The sequence below is a fragment of the Protomyctophum bolini genome (assembly GCF_963924005.1).
Source record: "Protomyctophum bolini genome assembly, chromosome: 3".
Taxonomy (NCBI): Eukaryota; Metazoa; Chordata; class Actinopteri; order Myctophiformes; family Myctophidae; genus Protomyctophum; species Protomyctophum bolini.
This window is the reverse complement of record NC_137864.1, coordinates 49,442,570-49,460,943: the sequence shown is the minus strand read 5'-3', so window position 1 is coordinate 49,460,943 and position 18,374 is coordinate 49,442,570. Positions and strand designations below refer to the sequence as shown.

The 18,374-nt window shown below is 43.4% G+C and overlaps 4 protein-coding genes across 6 annotated transcripts in view; 1 reads left to right on the top strand and 3 right to left on the bottom strand.

The window, feature by feature from the left end:
- Nucleotides 1-458: 458 nt before the first annotated feature.
- tmem187 (transmembrane protein 187) lies at nucleotides 459-4,591 on the top strand. Its single transcript, XM_080759109.1, has 4 exons — nucleotides 459-768; nucleotides 2,699-2,907; nucleotides 3,201-3,337; nucleotides 3,709-4,591. The coding sequence occupies exons 1-4, from the start codon at nucleotides 554-556 to the stop codon at nucleotides 3,943-3,945; spliced, it is 798 nt and encodes a 265-aa protein (XP_080615235.1). The 5' UTR covers nucleotides 459-553; the 3' UTR covers nucleotides 3,946-4,591.
- Nucleotides 4,592-4,603: 12 nt separating this feature from the next.
- LOC308312499 (uncharacterized protein) lies at nucleotides 4,604-7,267 on the bottom strand (the record flags this gene model as incomplete). Its single annotated transcript, XM_080759108.1, is given in 7 exon segments — nucleotides 4,604-4,834; nucleotides 5,267-5,304; nucleotides 5,611-5,878; nucleotides 6,787-6,831; nucleotides 6,833-6,865; nucleotides 6,867-6,925; nucleotides 7,243-7,267. Coding segments are annotated over 7 exon segments (693 nt in total). The 3' UTR covers nucleotides 4,604-4,609.
- A 970-nt stretch (nucleotides 7,268-8,237) lies between these two features.
- Nucleotides 8,238-14,418, bottom strand: ndufs8a (NADH:ubiquinone oxidoreductase core subunit S8a). Its single transcript, XM_080760381.1, has 8 exons — nucleotides 14,316-14,418; nucleotides 12,334-12,381; nucleotides 12,068-12,133; nucleotides 11,732-11,821; nucleotides 11,111-11,219; nucleotides 10,933-10,996; nucleotides 10,554-10,682; nucleotides 8,238-10,179 (listed from the first exon to the last, which is right to left on the bottom strand). Exons 2-8 carry the CDS (start codon nucleotides 12,374-12,376, stop codon nucleotides 10,048-10,050), a joined length of 633 nt encoding a protein of 210 aa, XP_080616507.1. The 5' UTR covers nucleotides 12,377-12,381; nucleotides 14,316-14,418; the 3' UTR covers nucleotides 8,238-10,047.
- Nucleotides 14,419-15,434: 1,016 nt separating this feature from the next.
- kdm2aa (lysine (K)-specific demethylase 2Aa) overlaps nucleotides 15,435-18,374 on the bottom strand; it is a 39,806-nt gene continuing 36,866 nt past the window's right edge. For all 3 annotated transcript variants that reach the window (XM_080759590.1, XM_080759589.1, XM_080759591.1), the window contains 3 exons: nucleotides 18,111-18,257; nucleotides 17,323-17,541; nucleotides 15,435-16,758 (listed from right to left, as the gene is read on the bottom strand). In XM_080759590.1, coding sequence (XP_080615716.1) covers nucleotides 16,577-16,758; nucleotides 17,323-17,541; nucleotides 18,111-18,257 — 548 coding nt within the window. In that variant the 3' untranslated portion in view covers nucleotides 15,435-16,576. The remainder of the gene's footprint in view (nucleotides 16,759-17,322; nucleotides 17,542-18,110; nucleotides 18,258-18,374) is intronic.

The window sequence follows — 18,374 nt, the reverse complement described above, 5'->3', positions numbered from 1 at the left end:
AACAAATAAAGTACTTTTCTTTCCTTTCTTGTTTGTGCGTTGCGTGCGAGCTGTTGAAATCTGTGTCTCTGCTCCGCTCGGCCGCGACAGTCCCCCCCCCCGCCCCAACGCAATTCTGTCTACCCAAAGTATGCTACCAGTGAAAACATCAACTTCTTTTTTTCTTCGGCTCTGCATTATACACTTCTATATAATCAATCAAATTCATGGTTCTGCCATGGTAAATCTACCAGTAGTCTTTGGAATTTTCAGTGCAAGAATAGATTAAAATACTAGTGTCAGTGATAACAAAGAAAGAAAAAAAGAACGCGCACGCAACCACACACACACACACACACACACACACACACACACACACACGCGCGCGCGCACACACTTTCCTAGAGCCTAGACCAATGGAAACACTGCATTCAACACCATGTGATTCTGCATGCGGAACAACAAAGTTTCAACCAGAGTCCAGACTCCAAAAACTCGATCTAGACCAGACGGCGCGCACCGCACACGAGCTCTAACTAAACATTTCAAAACAAACTGTATTAGTATATTAATTATGAAGCGGGCTCTGTTTCACGTGTCAGTGGTTTACCTTGCGTGCATCGCCGTCGCGTGCACGTCTCTGTTCGACAGCGTGCACGTGGACGTGGACTATTCTCATTATGCAGAGAGGAGAGTGGAACATCTGCCCAGCTGGCTGGCCATGCCTTGCAACTCTCTGATCAACCTGGGATACATACTGATGGGGATATACTGGCTGTTCATGTTTCGGTATGCTATGCCTGGCACAGTTGTATTTGTTATTGGGTAGGGGTCCGCCGGGGAGGCGGAATAATAATTAAAGTAGCTGTCCATCCGTTAATCCGTTTAAGCTTCAAAATGAAAATAAACAAAACCAAACAAAACACTTCAAACAAACAACATTTCAAACAAATCATACAAACTCACCAATTCAGTTCAACCAGTTCAGCTCATCAGTTCAGTTCATCAGTTCAGTTCAGTATTTGGAGTCTAAAATCAATGATCAGGGTCAGTGTTAATATGATGTATTGTGAGGAAGAGTAAAATGGTAAATTGTTTGCAAGAGAATGGGAATACAGACCTGCCACAGCCAGTGATGTGCACCTCACTGACTGAGACAAAATGGCTGTGCTTTATACTAGGGTGTGGTGATGATTGCTGATTGAAACTGGTGTGACTGAGTGAGTGATGAGCTGTGAACTGATGCAGTACCTGTGACCATACAAATGCATGCATACAACCAGATACAAAGACATACAGTAAACCTGGGTTACACTACCGTCTCCCCGTTTAAAAAAGTTACTTCCTTAATCAATCAACCATCAATCAATGATTAGTTGCTAACTAAATTCCTATAGCTGCTATTAACAAATTCTGATTCTGATTGTTTGTTTGATTGATTGAACATTTTATTTCACAGCAATACTGTGAAATGGGTACATTTCACAGTACTAAACCGAAAAGCACTAGACTTGTTTACATAAGGGTCCTCCATTTTCAATTAATCAGAACATGTAAAGACACTTCTAGGAAAAACAGGAAATCAAATAAAGTTTAAAAAAAAATGGGAAACATGTACACTACAGTATGGGAAAGAAAAGGGGTAGGGGTAGGGGAAGTTTCATGTGGTCTCCGAGGCTTGGGGGGCTCTGACTTTTTACAGGGTCCACCCGCGGGCCAGTTTCGAAGTGCAGCCGTCTGTAGGTGCTCTTATGAGGGTCAAGGGATTCACTTTGTTGACAATCATTAAAGTGTTCAGACAGGTACGGTACATGGATATCTTGGTGGTGTAGCGAAACTTGTAGACCAGGCCCATTGCCAGATGCCATTCCAGCCTATCAAAATGGGCAGGGGTGAGGTGGGTTCTGGGAGTGAGGTGAGGCCTAGTATTAGTCTGACCTGTTTGTTTTGGGAAGTCTGGAGCTGTGCTAATAGTAGTAATTGAAAGAGTGGCACTCGGAAATAGTTGGGGTTTGTATTAATGGACAGTAATGGTGAGCAGGCGAGGCCACCGGCCAGGCTGACCACAGAAGAGGCAGAGGAATTCCTTTTCAGGTTTTTTAATAGGTGTGTGTGTGTGTGTGTGGTACACACGATGTGTGTGTGGTTTGTTCTTGGACACACACGGTTTGAGGGTTTAAAAAAGGTGGTAGTTCTGGAGGTTGGGAGACAGGAGACAGCCCTGGTGTGGTGATCTGAGCATGCATCAGGGAATGAGTGCAGCTAGTTCTACTTATACAGCCTCCCACACCTGTGCGTGGCCAATGAACAAGCTGCCTTGATTGGGTGTCAGTGACTCTCCATGAGACTTTTGACAGTAATCATTGCTACAGCCTACAGTATGTAGAGTGTTCAATCACAGGCCTCCCTGTCTCCAGCTCTTTAGTAAACAGCTGGGTTGCCAGGAGAGAGCACCCACTTATCAATAGTTCCAATTATTAATTAATTATTATTAATGTCTGCTCATTTCGTTGTGTCATCACTTCCAATTTCACTTGTTTAGTATCCGAGTTCTCTATCCTGATTGGATAAAATTGGTATCCCGACTTGAACATATATTTTCTGTTTATTAAAGAGCTGGAGAGACTCCTGCTACTACTGAACACTTTCCTGTACCTTTTAAAGTTTAAATCATGAATCGCTATTATCTGTAATTCTGTATGCCCATTAATGGTGCCAGCTCTAACGGACAGAAGAGCAGCACAGAGACAGCAGACAGCCGTTATGTGAGAGAGGTGTTCTCCATCATGGCCATCCTGTACGCTCCCATCCAGTGGGCGCGCCTCGCCACCCTGCAGCGACCCCTGGCCGTTCTGGACCAGTGGTTCACCCTGCCCATCTTTGCCTGGGTTCCTGTGTGGAGCCACTTCATAGCCAGCGGTGGAGGAAGTAATCACTTTATTTTACTTTAAGTAGAAGAAGTGTACAAAATGGCACCAATTTTATTAGACCATAATTTGTAGCCTGGCATGGCCAGACTAATATCACTGTGTGGATATTAGTCTGGAAGATTCATTTCATTTCAATCATTTCCAAACAGATTAAAATGTCACAGCAAAACAAAAATCCCACTTTGAATAGTGGGCTCGGATTGGTCACCCACAACTCTTTAAATACAGTGCTTGAGTAAATGTAAGTTTACATGGTCTGGGCATACTTACATTTCCGACCTCTGTTTCCAGGCCACGGTCATGTCTGGAGTTCTGGATACGCCCTGCAGGTGGAGCTGTTCTCCATCCTGAGCTACAGCTTGGCTCTGCTGCATGAGAATGGCTTCGAGGTGGCTCTGGGCTGTCATGTGGCCTTCACCTTGTTCCAGGCACGGTTATTATATGACAGTTGCATTTTTCAGTAGTTTTAAAGTTTCATTTTATTTTGATTTTTTTTCTTTTCGCGAAAGCAAAAAATTTGCCAAAAGCAAATTTGGTAATTTAGTTTGGTCTTTGTTTTGAAAAAGGTTTTTATTGTAATATATGGATTAGTCAGGGGCAAGTTTAAATAGTGTTCTGACTCCTGAGCTGTTATTCTTTCTATGAAGATTTTTTTTGAAAAGGACATTTTCATTAATGATTGTAGTTAGTTTTATAAGCACACAATAGTTATTATTATTATTTAAACAAAAAAGGTTTTCCAATTCTAGTTGTCTTTATTTGGTTTAGTTTTAGTTGACTATAATAAACTGTTTTCCAGGCGGTGCGGGTGCAACTGGCGCACGGAGACGCACGGTCCCAGAGATACATGCTCCTGGCGACGCTGTCCTGCGTGGGGTTCGTGGTTCTCAAGCTGCTGGATCACTGGCTGGCCCAGTTCGTGCCTTTTCAACGCATGACGGGTCACTTCTGGTCCAAGGTGTGCGATGTGTTCCAGTGGCACTACAGCTTCTGTTTCCTGACCAGTCTCACCGAGAGGAGGACACACGCGGACTAGAGCAGTGGTTCTCAACCTTTTGAATGTCAAGGAGGACCCGCAGTTTTGATATTCACTAGGCCGGTCTCCCCTTTGACAGAATGTTTTATCTCTGGGACAACAATTTTCACTGTAAAGTCTTCTGTGTTTATTTAACTCTGAGAGTGTGGGGGGGGGCACAGTCGGTAGTGCTGTCACCTCACAGCTAGAAGGTCCTGGGTTACAGAGTTTGTTCAAAAACTCCCCAGCTCTTTAGTATTCAGAAAATTCCTTTTCAGGTTGCGATACCATTTCACACAATTAGGATAGAGAACCCATACCGAATACAGAATAAACAAGTGAAACAAAAAGAAAATTGCAGACAGTTCCCCCAAAGTGTAAATGTATTTTCTGTTTACTAAAGAGCTGGAGAGACAGAGACCTCTAATAACTTAAACTTGGTGAATATCATTAAAAGTTCAGTTTAGTAATGCCTGTTCTGTTCTGATGAATTCCTGTTCTGTTCTTTAACTATATAGAAGTGTCTATTTGTACGTCTCTAAATGTTTTGATGAATTGAACATGGTGGACCCTGTTGTAAACAAGTGTAATGCTTAATTGGGTCGTCCACTCACAGTTAACAGTCTTTGTATTGAGTTTGTGCTTGAAATGTACTGTAATTCTGCAAATCAATTCAATCAATCAATCAAGTCAGTACAGGGTCTGAAAATGGCTTCCTACTGGTCCACAGCAATGCCAATCCTGCCTGTCGGAAGTCGTGATTGGTGCAGTAGATCAGGGCGTTCAGACCACAGATTAGACATGACATCGCTGATGACAGGGTCCTTAGCCAATCAGGAGCTGGTGACAGATCCAGCCTACCAAGGAGGATAAGCTGATAGTGAATGAGAGAGAGAGAGAGAGAGATAGATTCAGAGAGAGAGAGAGAGCATATGAGTGGAGACAGATTTAGCTGTCCACGTCAGCTCTGAGGCCACGCCGGGCTGCGCACGTGTGAACAGTTATTCTTTTGCCCGCTGTGTCACGAACCAAAAATAGCACATCAACAAGCTCACAATGTGTCGCAGCACAACATGTGGCCTTGTAAATGTGCTATCTTCAGTGTGCAGCACTACGTAAGCAGCTACGCTACGGGTGAATTTAATTCATCCCATGAATAAAAATGATTACCTGTTTTTTTTATAAAAGTTTTCCTGAAAAGTAACGGTTTTGGAGGAGGATTCCTGCCGACATTGACGATAACTTATTAGCGTGTTATACAGTGACAGTAGAGTACAGTAGAGGGACCCCCACACGGTAACTCTGTCATTTCTCCACCGTTTCGTACGCGGGGGCGGCTCACCGGAACCGGGCCGGCACCCTGGGCTCGTTGCGGTGGTTCTGGAAGTTCCCCCCCACACGGAGTTTCACCACTCACTTCACACGTGTGTGATTTTTTTTAAATTAACGGCCTACTTGATCATGGAGGAATCTGCATGTACAAATCATTTCTATACTACAGTTAGTAGTCCTACATGCAGGATGGATGGATCATACATGACGTGTGTGCATGTGTCTTTGTGTATTACCTATGAGGGTGTGTGTGTGTGTGTGTGTGTGTGTGTGTGCGTGTGTGTGTGTGTGTGTGTGTGTGTGCGTGCGTGTGTGTGTGGGACCATGCGTGCATGTATCATTGGTGGCCATTACCTATGCTTCCTATGGAGGAGGTGATGAAGGCGAACTTTAGCAGGCTGACAACCTCGCACCATGGTGACCTTTGACCTCCGGTCACCATGGCCATCAGTGAGCCAGAGATGATGAGGAGGAGAGAGCAGCCTGCAAAGAACACTGTCATTAGATTTAACAATGCAGACCCCAAGGACCCCAATCTAAAATAAAGGAAATAGCCGCGTTGCATCACAGAGCAATGAGATCTTGTGGAGTTTTTGAGTGGTGCAACCAGTCCCTTAGGGAGCTATGTGTGTGTGTGTGGGTGGCTGGGTGGCTGGGTGGCTGGGTGTGAGCACGAAAACAGCATGGTTGTTTTTCACCACCTGTGCGCAACCTAACGCACACACATCTTGCTGCGAGAGTGAAGTCTAGCCAACACCAACTCGGGATTCCTGGATCGCTGATGATGCTTTCGGGGGTGCCAGTACAGTACAGTACAGTAGAGGGACCCCCCCCCCCCCCCCCCCCCGGGAACCCCCACACTCACTTCACACAGGTGTGATTTTTGTTTGATTTTTTTTACAACTGCCCAATATAGGGACACCAGTTTCAAAGTGGTTAATATATATATTTCGTTTTCTTATTTTTAAATGTCGACACACACGTTTATCCCAAACAAGGAAATGAGCGTTGATATTGTAAATAAAAGAAAACAATAAATGAAACTTTTTGTGTATCTTTTTGTAATCATAATGTAATGTGTGGTTGTTACATAATCCCAAGGTACACCTGGACGTTGAGGCACACACCTGATCTACTGTATGGTCACCACCAGTTAAGCATGACACGACCCTTGATACCTTTCTAAATAAACGATATGTGACAACGATATGTATACTGTATACTGTACCTAGGTCTGACAGGGAGAGCCTGATGAAGGGAAGACAATAACAACAGGACAACTGACCCCTACATCGAGAAAGACAAAGAGAGATGGAGAGAGACAGAGGGAGGAATACATTGTTGTCCGTTCTGGGGACTAAGAGAGAGCAAGACAGACAGTCTGGCAGTCACAGTAGACAGAGCAGACAGTCTGGCAGTCACAGTAGACAGAGCAGACAGTCTGCCAGTCACAGTAGACAGAGCCTGTAAGTACAGTAGGTACAGTAACAATAGAACAAAAAGTAAGGTGGTCGATATATGTCATCCTACCATGACTTTGACCAGCAGAGCGAGACAGTTGCCCACAACTCCCATTGGTCATCTCCACTCCCAGCACGGTCACCGGCACCCCATTTCTCCACCTCCGTCCACGACCGCTCCACAAGGGTTCCATTAAAGCTCCCGCTCACTGAGACACGAGTAGAGCATAAAAGGAATGATGGAGTTAGAGGGTCCTGGCCGCCAAACAGTCGATCTGGTAACGCAACAGCATTCTTCCTCCCTCCCCACTGGCACAAACAAGTCAGCACAGCTTAGGCTATCCATGCATGAGAGCAAACAAGATGTTGAAATATGATATTGGACTGACAGACAGTAGACTATACACTTACTTGTATATGGAGCCAGTCAGGCCACAGTGCTGCTGAATAGTGGCTGTCAGGTGCTGGGAGCAGACAGATAGCTCCAGCACAAGAGTCATCACAAAACATTCCAATTAAAACTCACATGCTTCATTTAGCTCAAAGAACATTTCCTCTGTGTGTGTGTGTGTGTGTGTACTGTATGCACTACTACTACAAAAACTGCTAATTACTACTAAGCTACTACTACTACTACTAATAATAATGCACATTTACCGGTATATCGTTTATCCCAAACTGTATATTAGTAATAATAGTCACAAATTATCACAATGAAAGTCCAGCATTCGCAAAATATGGTCAGTTGCAGCCAGGCAGCATGATCAAAGGAATCCAAGGGATTTCTGTTTTGTTTTTGTTTTGTACAACCTTCAAGAGCTATTATGCGAAGTGGGCTGTTATAGCACCACCATGAGGGTGTTTAGAAACACTTCTTGATGGATTGACCGACCAGACTGCCATGCTAGAATCAATAGAATTATGTTGTCCCCGTCTGTAATCCCATTGATTCCAGCCTGGCAGTTATTCTCATTATAGTTTGAACTGAAGGTACAGTATCAGTATCATAGATAGCATGCATGGTCTGTCACTGTCCATCAGTGCTGGTGCTGAACCCAAAGCGATGCATGTACTTATGGCTGAGGGAAGTATAGTATAGGGGCTGTTGTGCTTCATGTTGTACAAGAAAAAAGCCACAAACTTTACCATCTACGCTTATAGACCAGATCACACAAGACGATTTAGAAACACAGACCAGGCTATAAGAACAAACATTGTGGACAAAAACTTTAATCCAACAACACAAAATATTCTTTATTTTTGGGTCTGTGAGGCTAAATCTCATCACGGTGGTTTAAGTGGCTCAAATGCCCAATAAATAATGGTTTGGTATGAAAAGGGTTGAAAACCAGTGTTGTATACAGTACAGTACTGTACTATACAGTACAGGTCTGACAAACGTCATCCATAAAACATAGTAAAGATATAGAAGACTTTTTGGATTACAATGGTTCATTGCAAAGCAATGTCTTTCCATCTGATAACAGAATATCCCAGAAAAGAGAAGAGGCACAGTTTGAAAACTTTTCGACAGAACATTAATTTATTCATTCATCACTTTTAAGTCCACAAGTATTTAACCTTTTTACAATTCTCTTAACAACAAAACGCCCATTAAAACAAAGTCTGAAATCAGCAGCTCAAGCCAACCATGTAGGGCCTGAGAAAAGATCAAAATCTACCCCTAAACTCCAGACATCACCTTGTTATGAGCCCAGGACTGGATATATACATGAGTTGGAACCTAGTAAAAGTGGTTCATATAGGTCTATTGCTGGTGGATCTAACATGATATAAGTAATGTTTCAACCACTTAAACTCTAGCTAGTTAAACAGAAATTGGTCTATTTTCAGCAGCATAGATTAGCTGAATGTTCAGCCCAGGATAGGGACGCTAGGGTTCATGTGGTTAAAAACATCTTTGCCAATGATGAGGGCATGTGAGATCCATGGATGACTACACTGTATGGAGTGACAGTCCAGTCAGCTTGGATCCGGTTTAGGTTGCTAGAGTTTAGGGGTCCGATTTGAAAGGTTAAATAACAGATCGCCACGTACTGTTAAGTGCCTGAGAACTCCACCCACGCGCCAAATAACAATGTGACAATCTTCAAAGCTGCATTACATATAAACATAATAGCGGCATAGGATTTAGAATGGTAGGCGAGGCGTACATCTTATATCCTTGAAGCAATCATTATTTCATGGTGGGGGAAATAAATTATACAGACTATCAGTGTTGTACAGTCAACCCATCAATACAATACACAGAACTGTACTGACAGTAGTAATCATGTTTCTTGCCATTTTTTTTTTAAATCACTGAAAATGTAATGATTTGTGGCCTTAAACATACTGTAAAGCGATGAACAGAGAAATAAACGACACTATATTATCGTATAGAGTCATAATGAATAACAAATCACAATATTATATTGTGACTCTTTAGTATTGCAATAATCTCTGTCCATCCATTAAGCCTGACTAAACATACTTGGGGGGCCAATGTTAGTTTATTCCAACTCGATGGACAAAGATGACCCTCGACTGTAAGCGAGGCAACCCAGCCAGACAGTAACAAAGACATTTCCATTAGCATTCCAAACAGAGACAAGAGGTGATGGATGGTTTCTTACACACAGCTCAATGAAAAGCAGACAAAAGTTTCTGAAAAGCTTCTCAACCCGAAAGGCCATTGCTGAGAATTAAGTGAAAAGAATCATTTGTAACTAAGAGTGTACAAAAGGAACCAAATATACCCTTCAGAGTTAAATTAGCAATGGTTTTTAAGGAGTAGACTTTCAAACTCATGTTGTAATAAACCGTCAGTAAAAGCTCAGACAAAGATGAAATGTTGGGATCTAAGGCAGGGGTTTTCAAATGTTTTATTTGACTGGCATCCAAATTGACTTTTCGGACACCCATTTCAAACAGCTCTGTCCTCGGGACCATAACATATTTCTGGGGGATCCCAGACGTCCACACGGAAAACCACTGGTCTAGCGGAATGGTGAGCTGGTCAGAGTTTGATTTCTGTCAGACGAGAAACAAATGGCACTACGGAGCAGAACTAAGGCCATTGTCAAGCTGATGAATAAAAGTTGTCGCAGTGGGCTGGTAGTCTGGGTAGTACGTGACGATCTGTCTCAGTCGGAACTCGCTGCGGTGGTCGTCTCACTTTCAGACGCAAAGTACACACACAGCAAACGAGGCCGGGAAGGTAGCCGTTATTATGTACATTATGGACGTGTGTGCGTTTCAGAGAGGTTATATTACGATAATATGGGCTATCTGTACATTTTGTGTGTGTGTGTGTGCACGAGTGCGATGCTTATCGGTAGAGGTAATCAGCCTTTATGTTGGCGGCGATCTCTGCTTCCCACTTGTCTCCATTGTTGAGCAGCTTCTCTTTGTTGTAGAGCAGCTCCTCGTGGGTCTCCGTGGAGAACTCAAAGTTGGGACCCTGGGAAGAGACGGAGGTCATGGTAGTGGTGAGGTTATAGTCGACGCAGTTATAAGTGGAAATAGCACATTATGAGCTTGCTGGGCTGAAGTGGTTAATAATTGCCAACCAGAAAGATATGTGGAACTTAAATATATGAATATATAACTGAAAATACTGGTATGTAATTAGCTCAAAACCATAACGTTTTCTACATTAACCACTGACGAGGCTTTAACAATGTTGTCTATCGACCACGTGGTGGCCATCAGATTTCAAAATGACATACATGGGTGGATTAATCAGCCGGCGGATAAATGGGTGTACCACTGGAACAGACGGAGAGAAGGAAAGGTGGGACATGTAATGTCAAAAGCTAGAGCGCACATACACACCTCTACGATAGCGTCCACAGGACAGGCCTCCTGACAGAAACCACAGTAGATACATTTGGTCATGTCGATGTCATAGCGGGTAGTCCTCCTGCTGCCGTCAGATCGCGGCTCCGCTTCGATGGTGATGGCCTTAGCGCGCACACACACACACACACACACACACACACACACACACACACGACAAAGATTTCCAACAGTCAAAATAGCAACCATATGACAGCCTTACTAAAAATGGAGATATACAGAATTTACCAATAGATAAAAAGAGTTAGGATTAGACATTTATAGAGGTTGGGTTTTGGGTAGGAATTCTGCTGTGTGTGTGTGTGTGTGTGTGTGTGTGTGTGTGTGTGTGTGTGTGTGTGTGTGCGGACGCTACCTGGGCAGGGCAGATAGCCTCACATAGCTTGCAGGCGATGCAACGCTCCTCTCCTGAAGGGTACCTGGTGTATCACATAGATTCCATGTTCAAATACACACATATCCACCTGTACCCTTTAATCTATTAGACATCACCACTGTGCATTCTTCTCAGGTGAACGTCCATTCCTTCATACCTGCGCAGGGCGTGCTCCCCTCTGAAGCGAGGCGATAGAGGACCCTTCTCAAACGGGTAGTTGATGGTGGCAGGTTCTCTGAACAGGTAACTCATGGTCATACCCAGTCCTAATGAGTAATGACACAACGTTGTTAATGATAAGTAAGACCTGCCGAGCCATGAGGCCTATAGGGCCTTATATCTCCTGTAGAGTTACGCTTGATGTACAATAATTATACCCTCTGAATAAGACACTGAAGCCCTAATTGATCCCGATGTGCAGGTTGGCACCTTGCATAGTTTCCTGCGCCATCGGTATATGAATAGGTGAATGGAATGCACAATCTATGTAAAGCACCTTAGATAATAGGCGCTATTTAAATGCCTTTTTTTTTTTCTTTTTACCATTTACGCTAGTATGTCGGGACCTGCAATGTGTCAGCAATGTAAACAAAGGCTGTCTGGAGGGCCGGAGCCGCCGGACGGTCGTATTTTCTTTCACCCGGAAAATGCATTAACAATACAACATTAACAATGAGTGTGCCGTAATGGTCACTGTGGTCAGAGAACTGAATGTATGGATGCTTCTGTTCATTCCACAGCAGATGAAGATGAGAGCTGAGGATGATGGTGAACTGACCTCTGAACAGCTCCGTCCATAGCAGAGTCTGAGCAGCCCGGTCTGTAATGGACTTGAGATCTGTAGGGAGTTCCTGGGCATTTACATACTCTGTACAGAGAGAAAGTGAAAGAGGGGGAAAAGGAGAGAGACATTATAGGCATAAAGTTTAGTTCTTGTCGGTACATAACGTGTCATGGGATTTGAGTATGAAGTGAGCTTTAGTTTTAGGCCTTTGAGAGAGATGTGACAGATAAACCATTGGTTTTACTGTGTGTGTGTGTGTGTGTGCGTGCGTGCGTGCGTGCGTGCGTGCGTGTGTGTGTGTGTGTGTGTGTGTGTGTGTACGCTACTTACTGAATCCTTCCCTCTGTGCCGATACTGTGAATGACCTCACTAGACTCTGGCTGGCTGTAAAGGTGCCTGTGGGTGAAAACCATACAGTGTCAAAACCACACAGGCACAGCTGATAGTAATCATAGTCAAACAATTCAATCAGGTACATTTTAAGAAAAAGTGCCCCATCAATTCTTGCAAAAAGGTGAAACTATTTGTATTTTCATGTAGCCAGCTGACCTGTCCTGTCATGTACAGTATGTGTCTTTCCGTTCATAAAATCTTACCTGGCCTTGACACGGAGTACAGTAAGCGCAATGTCGCAGCCATTACGTCTTTGACACACACACACACACACACACACACACACACACACACACACACACACACACACACACACACACACACACACACACAGTAAAAGAGAGATAAGTAACAAGTCATTTTAACAACACAGGAAACTAAGTTTGTAAACTTGCAGTTGTGCAGGTTTGTACTGGGATGAATGCCGTTTAAAAACAGAAAAGGGTCACCTTTTTAACCCAATTTGGCTATTCAGAAAGGGTGCAATAACTGTTCCTCATTTTGCTGGGCACCCCTTTAATAGGAACCCCCCTGGGGGTCCCTGGCCCCCATTGACTCTTGTGTTGTAGGTGATATGTTCCAGACAAACCTAACAAACGCAATCTGCATCCAATTGTGCTTAAAAAAAAACCATTGTTGAACATAGCAATAAATCATATTAAAACCTTTGTACCGGCTTGAATACCAAATAAAGACATTGAATGTATTTTGACGATGAAATTATTTAACCAAGATAGCGTAGTGACTGTGAGCACTAAAAGCATAGCTCAATTAATATTTGACTACACACAGTGTGACACACTATTATTTACAGTTTCACAAGCAATAGTTGTTTTACCATACAATGTGTCATATTATGCCTTATGGTTATGGGTCTCCAGAGGACGAGGATCCTGTCTTGCACACTAGCAAAATAGTACTGTCACCTCGTGGGACTGAACTACAATCACCTGTTGCACAAACAGGCTGCCAAATATACAGTGAAGAACACAACAGCCATTGCGTTGATTATTATATTTTTATATTATATACTTAGTTAGCATCCATACCACAATTATGAATATACATTCAATGTCAAAACTAAGCATGTATTGCTTGCTTCACCTTCATGACTTTATCACAGGCTTAGCTGTGCGTCAGGTCATATTTTCTTCAAGGAACCAAACCAGGAGGTCTGATTGATAGGAGTGTGTGTGTGAAGCTATGTCAATGTTATCAATGCTTCTCATGAGACAGGCTGAGCATCGTCTTAAGGAACGTATGATTGTTTACATGATCATCCGCTACAGGGACAGACAAGAAGCTGACACTGTGTGTTGTGTGCACACTACAGTGCATTCTAACTGATCAAACTTGTCATTATACATTGAAATGTGCGTGCGTTTGGACAGAATGCCTTATTGCTGACTGTCACTGTCACAACGTGAAGGGCTCTAACATTTCCATGCCAAGTACACCCCAGATTGTTACCTAATTAGGCAACAACGACACCCACTTTAAAAGATGATGTGCCAGAACCCATGAGAAAGGATTGTTTATAGATTAAATGTAATAGACTACACAAGTCTACATTATACTGTATGCATACAGAGTAAAATCTATGCCCCATTCTGTCATTTGATTAACTTCTGGTCAGCGACCTCATTTAGCTGGGGAACCCCTCGAGGACGGCTGGGGGGGGTCCCTAAACCCCACTATTGACACAATGACAGCCACTAGCGTAGGTAGGGCATCTGAGGACAGGTGGACTGCACTGCATGACTCCCAACATGTAATGACCTAAACAAGCTAACGCTAGCAGTAGCTGCCATGTTTAACAGCAAAGTGAAGTATTGTGTAATAGCCTTATAGCACTATTAGCAGCGTAGTAGTATATCCAAACAACAGCATCTAGACTAGATCATTCGGATCCATGGTCGCTGCTGTGCTGAACATGAACGTCATCATCCATATGAACTGAAGGAGCATTGGTGATGCTAAGCTAACGTTCTAGCAGCCGGCTGTGGTTGTCTCTCAAGGACTTTGGAGTAAAGAAGGTCGCTTTAGGTCGCGTGATGCAGTGCGACCCCGTTTCAAAACCACACATAACGCGTAGTATACGTTGTCACGATGTGTGACACATACACAAAAATACATATCATATGAATAGAAGTAGAATTCTAGTAAAGTTGTTTATTTTACTCACCAGCAGCTCGCTATTTGGCCTTCTAAACCAGAACAGCGGGCGATGATTGCGGAACGGTCCTGGCGTGCACGGGAAGTGACGCAGGGACGCAGCTCTCTGCAGTTATTTATTTATTTTATTTTATTTATTTATTTGGGCTAAAAGCTAAAGCACGAATAGTATTCTGATGGGGGAAAAAATCCAATCCACACATTTCTGCAACCTCACCTCCTTCCTTCTCCTCATCTGTGTTATTATACCTGTTAACCTCGCGTGACCTAAAGTCTATGGTGATGCGTCACCAGACTTCCCACTACACTACCCAAGTTGTCCCATACCTGATACCACACATTCCCAGTGTACAGTAGACTGGCATTTCAGAGTTAAAGATCTAGGCTTAATAAGTGTCCATTTGGTTTAATACCAACTTTCCATCATTTAGCGGGGACCTCAAGGACCACTGGTTTGAATCCCGGTGGACACAAACTATACAGTCAGTATGTTGGATACAGTGGAATTCTATTCATGTGAACTATAGCCCTGAAACATGACTGTCCATGGCTATGAACTGTCTGGTGGGCACTAAAACAAACTGCAGTGGAGAAAAGGATATTCTTTAAAACCATTCAATTCAAGCATCATTTCTTGTTTAAGGCTGAAAATTACCACACCAGATTGAAATGATGTCCTGAAACCTATGATTAGCTAATATAATATAATATCATGTTATGCCACCAAGCCAGCTGATGGGAATCTGGGCTGGGGTTTCATGCAGGCTGTATTTTCCTATGGGCCTACACAGGTTTAACGTTTGTCTTTTAGTTCAACAATAAAAGGAAAATGTACGTCATAATGTGTCGTTTGCACCGTCTTTTACATCACCTAATCAACACGATAGCGCCCCCTCACTTCACACGGGTGTGATTTCAGTCTATTCTTGCATTCAGCCAATCGTAAGTAAGCAGGCTTGAGTCTAACAGCAGTAATAAAGAATGTCCACCAGGGGTTGCTGTGAACAATGAACTCACTCTGGTGTCAAGTGTTACAAAAAACGATATTGTGATAGTACTCAGTTTACTGGTGTACTCAGTTTACTGGTATTTCTTAATTCAATTCAAACAATTTGGACAATGGACACAATTAAATCAACCACATGATTTACAATTTATTTTTTTCTTTGAAAAAACATTGAACATATCAAATAGTCAAAATGGCAAAGTCAAACTATGACACTACTGACAAGAACTTAACTGTGTCTGTGATGTTTCAGATCATGGCAACAGAAATTGTCTTCCGTTCAATTCCACATTGTCCAAGTTTGTTCACAGACCCAACCCTGTACCAAACATTTTCTAGCCTTTCCAATTCCTGTGGAAATCTTTATAGGGAGTTTAGGACAAAATACCTGAACTTTCAACAAAGAAAAACAACTTCATTCACATTCATGTTTGTGCAAAACAAGAGAACAACACGTGTATCCATGAACATGTATACCTAGCAGATAGTGGTCCGTTTGTTGGTAGGCTGGTGGTTATTTCTGCTCTACCGACCCACTTGATTTCTTAAAATATAAGGAGACTGAAGTCTGTGGCTCTGTGCAGTCAACTAGTGTGAATGTAACAGTCAAATGATTGAAACTTAAGTTGTAAAAGCTGCCCGTCAGTTTAAATATCCTCTCCCTTGTGTCTCCCTCTTAGCTTTCCTACTGTCTGTCGCTCTTTTAACGGACTTTTAACATAGGCAGCAAAATTAACCTTGCATACCCGTTTGGATACGCCGAGGAAACACTGTGCTCTTCATGTGAATAGATGTGTTTGTTAAGTAGAAAGAAACGTCTACACAATTCAACTCCTGACAGAGGCAGGCGTACGTGGCATGAGATGCGATCAATTTCAGGATTTCAGGAGGATCGCGCATGGTTGTCACTACGCCCGTCAGATTGCTGGAAACCCACTACCTAAACGCTGGCCTCACACTTCAGTCGCTTCCAGTGGGAAAAGCCCCATAAGATTTAATACCATGTATCTCCTACACTGTTTCTCTCTCAGCTGTCCTACTGCCTGTCTCTCCTACACAGTCTCCCTCACAGATGTCCTACTGCCCGTCTCCTACATTGTCTCTCAGTCTCATACACTGCTTTGTTTGGAAGGAATAAACATACAAGTTGACATCCTGCACCAAGAGTCTCAAATGAATCTGCACTGTGGTTCTCAATCTCTTCCCCAAAATGGAGCAGAGTGACGCGGGACACGGAGACATTATGGTGGCTGTGATGACCGGTGTCACTCCATCCTCTGGATGAGTTTCTCCTCCGTCATGCAGAAGAGTGCGATGTGAGACAGGTCTGAGATGAAGGCATCGCAGCCTCGCCTACTGATGTTCTTGCAGCCTCGCAGGTCCAGGAGAAGCAGAGAGGACAGACGCTTCAGGTAGGACAGACAGCCGTCCGTCAGGTTGTTACAGCCTGGAGGGACAGGGCAGGGGGTACCATGTTTAGTTTTATACTAGCATTGATCTGAGACCCCCACTGTACGCAACCACTGGAGGGCATTGATCTGAGACCCCCGCTGGAGGGCATTGAAAGCATTATTCAGTGCAAGCTGACAATAAAGTTGCATAATAATATTATCGTATCATTAGGGCTGGAAAATGCATCAATATTATATCGAGACTAGATATTCTAGACTATACTTATACGTCTTAATTATATGTCTTAATGAAAGAAAATCAAGTGATCATTGTAACATTAATCAAAGTAGTTTAGAAGACTTTCACTTTAAACACTCCTTGAGTCAACTACTCAAGCTTGTGTGCATATCAGACAGTTTTTAAGTTGCTTGATTCAATATTTAGAATGATATTCATTTGGTCAGACATGAGCCCACCTCCTACAGTATACAACTTCAAACTCCATGTTAAGACTCAACACACGTCCCTGGTTCTGGTGACCGATATCATCCTGGTGATGAAATGGCAGACCTTCCATTATTATTGTTATTTAATTATTATAAACCAGGCTGTTACCCACCGGCCAGCGTGAGCTCGGTGAGGTTGTTGCGCGTGTGCGTTCCGCTGGCCGCCAGCAGGGCTATGGAGGCATCTGTCACCTCCTTGCAGTGGGCCAGGTCCAGTCTCTCCAGCTGGGGCATGTGACGCTGCACCAGCCTCAGCGTGGCCTCGCTGACATCCAGACCGGACAGACGCAGCGTCAGCATGTTCCTCAGCCTGCTGCGCGACGACTCTGAGCCTGGACAAGAAAGAGACAGACAGGTCCTTTTGATCCAGCTCTGATAGAGGTTTACTGGAATTACTTGGCAATACTGGTAATAGTCAGGCTCTCATTCAGAGACACTGAAAAGCATTACACAGTCAAGAGTTTTGGGTTCCGATACAGTTCCAAATTTTGGGAGTCACAGAAGACCAATTATTAAAGTTTTTCAACGAAAATGTTGCATATAAACAAACATAACTTTTTGTTTTGGTGTACTAGGGCAGGCAACATTATAGTAAGATGTTAGAATATTTCACACAACTGTGCCAGCTCTGGATTAAAATGGTGTGAGAGAAAATGCATGCCCTGTGTTATTCCTGGCTACCGTATTTGGCCCCTCTGAAACCAATCAAGGGCCTCATGCAAATGTTGTTCAAGTCCACAGAGCTCCCCTGACCCTGACCTATCTGTTCAGTTGTTTACAATCGCTGAAAAGCCAGCTTCCTAAAAAGTTCCTATTCCACTGCTGCAGACCAAAGTTTCCGGCCGGACAATGGATGGTATCTTCGTCTGTGTGTGCACTGTGCGCGTGTGCTAGTACTAACCCGGTGGTGAGATGATGTCTTTGATCTGTGCATCTTTGATCCCATCACACCAGCGCAGGTCCAGCAGGCGGAAGCACGGCAGCGTGGGAGACACCAGCGCTGACACAGAGAACCAGGACAGACCGGCCACACTCAACTCCCTCAAACCTGAACACACACAGAGACACAATACAGTGGTATTGAAGCATGCAGAATGGCACAATTATTTAGTAGTTTGCAAAGTGAGACGACTCCAGTGCAATGCATATGTTTGCTTGTCTACAA